Source organism: Dendropsophus ebraccatus, chromosome 1, assembly GCF_027789765.1.
Source record: "Dendropsophus ebraccatus isolate aDenEbr1 chromosome 1, aDenEbr1.pat, whole genome shotgun sequence".
In the NCBI taxonomy this organism is placed as follows: domain Eukaryota; kingdom Metazoa; phylum Chordata; class Amphibia; order Anura; family Hylidae; genus Dendropsophus; species Dendropsophus ebraccatus.
In genome coordinates, this window is record NC_091454.1 from 2,708,975 (window position 1) to 2,717,859 (window position 8,885).

Consider the following 8,885-nt stretch of genomic DNA (forward strand, 5'->3'; position numbering starts at 1 on the left):
CAGAGTTTTTCTGTAACATATACACATTCTCATTGGCATCAAGGTCAGAGGTATCAGAGGTATCACTGTCAGATACAGGGTTCATGTCAGAGGAGGAGGAGGATGGCTTATGGGAACGCTTATGAGCCTTATGTTTAGTAGACTGGGAAGTAAAAGCAGCTTTATCTTCCTGGAAAGTGTCTGTCAGCTGGGAATTCACTAGGCTGCAGCTGCAAGGGATTCTGAGAAGCAGCCATGCAGACACAGCAGGATGAATGCTCCCCGGTATCAGGCATAGACTGGCGGAATCTAACACATGCGCTTGGCCTTCCTCCTTCTCTTTCCTCCAGAATCAGACATTCTCTTTGGCATAAGGAATCCGCTGCCTGGGGAGAGCGCAGCCCCTGCCTGGTCTGGCTACTATTTAAGCCCAAAAAGGCCACGAACGCCGGAGCCGCTGGCGTATGTACAGACAGCGTCCACCTCCTGTTCGGCCATCTTGGATCCTGGAGTCTCTGTAATGCAGCCCAGCTGTAGAGGGAGGCGCAAACCGCTGATGGTGAGACCGCAAGAGACATGCGCACAAGATCCGGGCCTATCCCCCATAGAGGAGACGGGCCGAGACCGCAGGAGACATGCGCACAAGATCCGGGCCTGCCCCCCATAATGGAAACAGGCTGAGACCGCAGGAGACATGCCCACAAGATCAGGGCCTGACCCCCATAGTGGAGACGGGCTGAGACCGCAGGAGACATGCCCACAAGATCCGGGCCTGCCCCCCATAGTGGAGACGGGCTGAGACCACAGGAGACATGCCCGCAAGATCCGGGCCTGCCCCCCATAGAGGAGACGGGCTGAGACCACAGGAGACATGCCCACAAGATCCGGGCCTGCCCCCCATAGTGGAGACGGGCTGAGACCACAGGAGACATGCCCACAAGATCCGGGCCTGTCCCCCATAGAGGAGACTGGCTGAGACGGCAGGAGACATGCGCACAAGATCCGGGCCTGTCCCCCATAGAGGAGACGGGCTGAGACCGCAGGAGACATGCACACAAGATCCGGGCCTGTCCCCCATAGAGGAGACGGGCTGAGACTGCAGGAGACATGCGCACATGATCCGGGCCTGTCCCCCATAGTGGAGACGGGCTGAGACCGCAGGAGACATGCACACAAGATCCGGGCCTGCCCCCCATAGAGGAGACGGGCTGAGACCGCAGGAGACATGCGCACAAGATCCGGGCCTGTCCCCCATAGAGGAGACTGGCTGAGACGGCAGGAGACATGCGCACAAGATCCGGGCCTGTCCCCCATAGTGGAGACGGGCTGAGACCGCAAGAGACATGTGCACAAGATCCGGGCCTGTCCCCCATAGAGGAGACGGGCTGAGACCACAGGAGACATGTGCACAAGATCCGGGCCTGTCCCCCATAGTGGAGACGGGCTGAGACCGCAGGAGACATGCACACAAGATCCGGGCCTGTCCCCCATAGTGGAGACGGGCTGAGACCGCAGGAGACATGCGCACATGATCCGGGCCTGTCCCCCATAGAGGAGACGGGCTGAGACTGCAGGAGACATGCGCACATGATCCGGGCCTGTCCCCCATAGTGGAGACGGGCTGAGACCGCAGGAGACATGCGCACAAGATCCGGGCCTGTCCCCCATAGAGGAGACTGGCTGAGACTGCAGGAGACATGCACACAAGATCCGGGCCTATCCCATGTCTCCTGCGGTCTCAGCCCGTCTCCACTATGGGGGACAGGCCCGGATCTTGTGTGCATGTCTCCTGCGGTCTCAGCCCGTCTCCACTATGGGGGACAGGCCCGGATCTTGTGTGCATGTGATCCGGGCCTGTCCCCCATAGTGGAGATGGGCTGATACCGCAGGAGACATGCACACAAGATCCGGGCCTGTCCCCCATAGAGGAGACTGGCTGAGACTGCAGGAGACATGCACACAAGATCCGGGCCTGTCCCCCATAGAGGAGACTGGCTGAGACTGCAGGAGACATGCCCACAAGATCCGGGCCTGTCCCCCATAGTGGAGACGGGCTGAGACTGCAGGAGACATGCACACAAGATCAGGGCCTGTCCCCCATAGTGGAGACGGGCTGAGACCGCAGGAGACATGTGCACAAGATCCGGGCCTGTCCCCCATAGTGGAGACGGGCTGAGACCGCAGGAGACATGCGCACAAGATCCGGGCCTGTCCCCCATAGTGGAGACGGGCTGAGACCGCAGGAGACATGCGCACAAGATCCGGGCCTGTCCTCCATAGAGGAGACTGGCTGAGACTGCAGGAGACATGCACACAAGATCCGGGCCTGTCCCCCATAGTGGAGACGGGCTGAGACCGCAGGAGACATGTGCACAAGATCCGGGCCTGTCCCCCATAGTGGAGACGGGCTGAGACCGCAGGAGACATGCACACAAGATCCGGGCCTGTCCTCCACTCTCTTTTTTCATGATGGCTAATAATGAGGAGCCAGAGCATGGACTTCAGCCGAGGGACCAGGTTAACCCCCGGTATACAGCTGGGATAGCCTTATAGCCCCAGGGACCAGGATACCCCCGGTATACAGCTGGGATAGCCTTATAGCCCCAGGGACCAGGATACCCCCGGTATACAGCTGGGATAGCCTTATAGCCCCAGGGACCAGGATACCCCCGGTATACAGCTGGGATAGCCTTATAGCCCCAGGGACCAGGATACCCCCGGTATACAGCTGGGATAGCCTTATAGCCCCAGGGACCAGGATACCCCCGGTATACAGCTGGGATAACCTTATAGCCCCAGGGACCAGGATACCCCCGGTATACAGCTGGGATAGCCTTATAGCCCCAGGGACCAGGATACCCTCGTATACAGCTGGGATAGCCTTATAGCCCCAGGGACCAGGATACCCCCGGTATACAGCTGGGATAACCTTATAGCCCCAGGGACCAGGATACCCCCGGTATACAGCTGGGATAGCCTTATAGCCCCAGGGACCAGGATACCCCCGGTATACAGCTGGGATAGCCTTATAGCCCCAGGGACCAGGATACCCCCGGTATACAGCTGGGATAGCCTTATAGCCCCAGGGACCAGGATACCCCCGGTATACAGCTGGGATAGCCTTATAGCCCCAGGGACCAGGATACCCCCGGTATACAGCTGGGATAACCTTATAGCCCCAGGGACCAGGATACCCTCGTATACAGCTAGGATAGCCTTATAGCCCCAGGGACCAGGATACCCCCGGTATACAGCTGGGATAGCCTTATAGCCCCAGGGACCAGGATACCCCCGGTATACAGCTGGGATAACCTTATAGCCCCAGGGACCAGGATACCCCCGGTATACAGCTGGGATAGCCTTATAGCCCCAGGGACCAGGATACCCCCGGTATACAGCTGGGATAACCTTATAGCCCCAGGGACCAGGATACCCCCGGTATACAGCTGGGATAGCCTTATAGCCCCAGGGACCAGGATACCCCCGGTATACAGCTGGGATAGCCTTATAGCCCCAGGGACCAGGATACCCCCGGTATACAGCTGGGATAGCCTTATAGCCCCAGGGACCAGGATACCCCCGGTATACAGCTGGGATAGCCTTATAGCCCCAGGGACCAGGATACCCCCGGTATACAGCTGGGATAGCCTTATAGCCCCAGGCATTGCACGTCCGTGAGGAACGCAGCCTAAACCACACGTGTCCCTCTTTGGCCGTCCATAAAGATGGGAGTTCTGGATACAGGACTCAGCAGACAGTATCACAGGATTAGATACAGGACTCAGCAGACAGTGTCACAGGATTAGATACAGGACTCAGCAGACAGTATCACAGGATTAGATACAGGACTCAGCAGACAGTATCACAGGATTAGATACTCAGCTCTGCAGGCAGTATCACAGGATTAGGTACACAGCTCTGCAGACAGTATCACAGGATTAGATACAGGACTCAGAAGACAGTATCACAGGATTAGATACACAGCTCTGCAGACAGTATCACAGGATAAGATACACAGCTCTGCAGACAGTATCACAGGATTAGATACACAGCTCTGCAGACAGTATCACAGGATTAGATACACAGCTCTGCAGACAGTATCACAGGATTAGATACACAGCTCTGCAGACAGTATCACAGGATTAGATACAGGACTCAGAAGACAGTATCACAGGATTAGATACACAGCTCTGCAGACAGTATCACAGGATTAGATACAGGACTCAGAAGACAGTATCACAGGATTAGATACACAGCTCTGCAGACAGTATCACAGGATTAGATACACAGCTCTGCAGACAGTATCACAGGATTAGATACACGTCCCTCCGTCCGTCCAGTGAGGCAGGGACGCTGATGTGCCGTCACGTGGTCTGGGTGGCAGCGCGCCGCCCGGTGATTGGCTGGGCCGCCTCGGTCACATGACCCGGCAGTGGGCGGGGCAGACACGTATGTAGAGATGGCGGCGGAGGAGAAGCGGCGGAGAGCGGGGCACCTGGCGGTCGTGGTCCTGGCCCGGGGCGGCAGTAAGGGGATCCCGCTGAAGAACATCAAGAAGCTGGCGGGGAAGCCGCTCATCGCCTGGGTGCTGCGGGCCGCGCTGGACTCCGAGGCCTTCGACAGGTGATGATGGGGAGGACGTCAGCAGAGACCCCCCTCCTCCTCCCCGGTTACCCTGGAGACCCCCTCCTCCTCCCCGGTTACCCTGGAGACCCCCTCCTCCTCCCCTCCCCTGTGACCCTGGTTACCCTGGAGACCCCCTCCTCCTCCCCGGTTACCCTGGAGACCCCCTCCTCCTCCCCTCCCCTGTGACCCCGGTTACCCTGGAGACCCCCTCCTCCTCCCCTCCCCTGTGACCCCGGTTACCCTGGAGACCCCCTCCTCCTCCTCCTCTGTGACCCCGGTTACCCTGGAGACCCCCTCCTCCTCCCCGGTTACCCTGGAGACCCCCTCCTCCTCCCCGGTTACCCTGGAGACCCCCTCCTCCTCCCCGGTTACCCTGGAGACCCCCTCCTCCTCCCCGGTTACCCTGGAGACCCCCTCCTCCTCCCCTCCCCTGTGACCCCGGTTACCCTGGAGACCCCCTCCTCCTCCCCGGTTACCCTGGAGACCCCCTCCTCCTCCCCGGTTACCCTGGAGACCCCCTCCTCCTCCCCGGTTACCCTGGAGACCCCCTCCTCCTCCCCGGTTACCCTGGAGACCCCCTCCTCCTCCCCTCCCCTGTGACCCCGGTTACCCTGGAGACCCCCTCCTCCTCCTCCCCTGTGACCCCGGTTACCCTGGAGACCCCCTCCTCCTCCCCGGTTACCCTGGAGACCCCCTCCTCCTCCCCGGTTACCCTGGAGACCCCCTCCTCCTCCCCGGTTACCCTGGAGACCCCCTCCTCCTCCCCGGTTACCCTGGAGACCCCCTCCTCCTCCCCGGTTACCCTGGAGACCCCCTCCTCCTCCCCGGTTACCCTGGAGACCCCCTCCTCCTCCCCTCCCCTGTGACCCCGGTTACCCTGGAGACCCCCTCCTCCTCCCCTCCCCTGTGACCCCGGTTACCCTGGAGACCCCCTCCTCCTCCCCTCCCCGGTTACCCTGGAGACCCCCTCCTCCTCCCCTCCCCGGTTACCCTGGAGACCCCCTCCTCCTCCCCTCCCCGGTTACCCTGGAGACCCCCTCCTCCTCCCCTGTGACCACGGCTACCCTGCAGACCCCCTTGTTGTCTCATGTGACCCCAATTACCTTGTTACCTATGATCTCCGTTGACAGCCCCCCAGTGTGACCCCAGCCATGTGATCAGTAAGGCTGCGGGTCGGTCACTCCGCTGATCTCTCTTCTCTCTCGCAGTGTCTGGGTCTCTACGGACAACGATGAAATTGAGAAAGTGGCAAAGGATTATGGGGCGCAGGTTCACCGGAGGAGCGCCGCCGTCTCCAAAGACACCACCCCCTCCCTGGAGACCATCCAAGAGTTCCTGCAGCATCACCCAGGTCTGTGCCCTAGAGCTTACCCCTCCCCGTGCCTGTGACCCTGAACTTGACCCCAACCCCCCCCCCCTCCCCGGGCGCGTGCCCCAGAGCCTAGCCTCATCCCCCCCCCTCCCCGGGCGCGTGCCCCAGAGCCTAGCCTTACATTCCGCCCCCCTCCCCGGGCACCTGCCCCGGAGCCTAGCCTCCACACACCCCCCCCCCCCCGTCTCCCCAGCCGCGTGCCCTGGAGCCTAGCTGCCTCCCCCCTCCCTGGGCACGTGTCCCGGAGCCTAGCCTCCCCCCTCCCCCCCCCCCCCCTGCATGTGCTGCAGTGTGATATATAAAATGTATGTGTGTGTGTGATGCTGACGCGTTGTGCCGCTCTTCTCTCCGTAGAGGTGGACATTGTGGGGAACATCCAGGCAACATCTCCGTGCCTGCACCCATCCGACCTCATCCAGGTGGTGGACATGATTCGCACTCAGGGCTACGACTCGGTCTTCTCCGTCGTCCGCCATCACTTGTTCCGGTGGAGAGAGGTGAAAGCAGCTGGTGAAGCCACGGTGCCGGAGAACCTGAACCCAGCGCACAGGCCGCGGCGGCAGGACTGGAGCGGGGAGCTGTACGAGAACGGATCCTTCTACTTCACCACCAGAGAGCTGATAAACCGCGGCTTACTGCAGGTCATATATATTAGACACTGCCACTGTGCTACAGGGGGGCGCTCACTTATGTATATCAGACTGTACAATACATAGAGGCTGCAGTACCAGACATGACCACTGTGATATGGGGGGCGCTCACTTATGTATATCAGACTGTACAATACATAGAGGCTGCAGTACCAGACATGACCACTGTGCTATGGGGGGCGCTCACTTATGTATATCAGACTGTACAATACATAGAGGCTGCAGTACCAGACATGACCACTGTGCTATGGGGGGCGCTCACTTATGTATATCAGATTGTACAATACATAGAGGCTGCAGTGTGCCAGGGCTGGCACGTGGCTGTCACTGACTGTAGTTGTGCTGTCATGGTTTTTTTCAGGGTGGGAAGATGGCGTACTACGAGATGAAGCCGGAGCACAGCATAGACATTGACATTGACCTGGACTGGCCAATCGCAGAGCAAAGGGTTAAAAGGTGAGGAGGCCACTCCCCCAAATACAGCTCCTCCCAGAGTGTAATGTACATCACTGCAGAGTGTAATAAAGACTGTCAGTAGTCACCTGATGCATCAGATGCCGGAGGAGCGCCCCTGCTGGTGGGAGAGGGTAACGCCTCAGTCTCTTGCCCCCGCAGGTTCGGGTATTTTGGTAAAGGCGCAGCCACCGTGGTGAAGCTACTGGTGTGTAACATCGATGGCTGCCTCACCGACGGCCGCATCTACGTCAACCAGGAGCACGAATTCCTCTCCTACAGTCTGCGGGACCTGGACGGCATCCGGAAGCTTCTGGAGCGAGAAGTGACTGTGAGTGCGGACTGTGCCATCCTGAGGGAGAGGTGACTGTGAGTGTGGACTGTGCCATCCTGAGAGAGAGAGGTGACTGTGCCATCCTGAGGGAGAGGTGACTGTGAGTGCGGACTGTGCCATCCTGAGAGAGAGAGGTGACTGTGCCATCCTGAGGGAGAGGTGACTGTGCCATCCTGAGGGAGAGGTGACTGTGCCATCCTGAGGGAGAGGTGACTGTGCCATCCTGAGGGAGAGGTGACTGTGCCATCCTGAGGGAGAGGTGACTGTGCCATCCTGAGGGAGAGGTGACTGTGCCATCCTGAGGGAGAGGTGACTGTGAGTGTGGACCCTTGCGGCCCCTCCTCTGACTGTTCTTCCTGTCCCCCCCCCCCCCCAGGTTGTGTTAATCTCAGAGAGAAATATCAGCCCTTCTCTCATCTCCAACCTGAAGCTGCCGTGTGAGGTGGAGGGCGGCGTCGCTGACAAGAAGGAGGCGTTCCAGAGACGGCTGAGTGGGATGGGGCTGTCCCTGAGCCAGACCGCCTACATGGGTGAGTGTGAGGGCTGTGCATGCTGGGAGTTGTAGTGCCTTCCTGTAACGTTACTGATGTGGCTTTGTGGCCCCGGCAGGATGCAGCGACTCTGATGCGGAGTGCCTGAAGCTGGCCGGCACCAGCGGGGTCCCAGCGGACGCGTCCACAGCCGCCAAGATGACGGACAGCTTCACCTGCACGCAGGGCGGCGGATACGGGGCTGTCCAGGAGTTTGCTGAACACATAGTAACCCTGATGGAGAGCGGGAAGTAATAGACATGATGGGTGGAGTCTCTGTGCGGCCCCTCCCTCCCGCTGCTGCTATGGTTTACAGATATGTCCCACTATTTTACAGCGCCCCCTGCAGGCTGCTCCCGGGAGTCTTCCATTTTATTTAGAAGCTGCGTCCACTCCGCGGCGGGGGGGCGGTTTTATTAGGAAGGGCGCACAGGACGCCATTTTTGTTGCCTTTTTATGTATCTCTTATTTTATAGGATGGGGGGGGGGGGTGTAATCATTGTCTTTACAATTGTTTACAGATTTCAGGCTCCTTTTGGGACTTTTCGCGCTAATTTATTTTTTACTGCTGCAGATTTTCTGTTCTCAGGATCAGGTGTCATTTTATTTTCTATCAGAGCAGAAGTCACTGCGGCAGAATAAATGTCGTGTGATGACATCACCTCGTATCTAGTCTGTTTAATGTCCTGCATAACTGGTGATGGCGCTGCCCCGCCTACTGTCCTGCATACCTAGTGATGGCACTGCCCCGCCTACTGTCCTGCATACCTAGTGATGGCACTGCCCCGCCTACTGTCCTGCATAACTGGTGATGGCACTGCCCTGCCTACTGTCCTGCATACCTAGTGATGGCACTGCCCCGCCTACTGTCCTGCATACCAAGTGATGGCACTGCCCCGCCTACTGTCCTGCATACCTAGTGATGGCGCTGCCCCGCCTAC

At 59.0% G+C, this 8,885-nt stretch overlaps 1 protein-coding gene across 1 annotated transcript; it reads left to right on the top strand.

Moving 5' to 3' along the window:
- The first annotated feature begins 4,395 nt into the window (after positions 1-4,395).
- Positions 4,396-8,605, top strand: CMAS (cytidine monophosphate N-acetylneuraminic acid synthetase). The gene is made up of 7 exons (XM_069951338.1): positions 4,396-4,602; positions 5,814-5,956; positions 6,332-6,618; positions 6,989-7,083; positions 7,243-7,411; positions 7,791-7,944; positions 8,024-8,605. The coding sequence occupies exons 1-7, from the start codon at positions 4,439-4,441 to the stop codon at positions 8,197-8,199; spliced, it is 1,188 nt and encodes a 395-aa protein (XP_069807439.1). The 5' UTR covers positions 4,396-4,438; the 3' UTR covers positions 8,200-8,605.
- Positions 8,606-8,885: the final 280 nt, after the last annotated feature.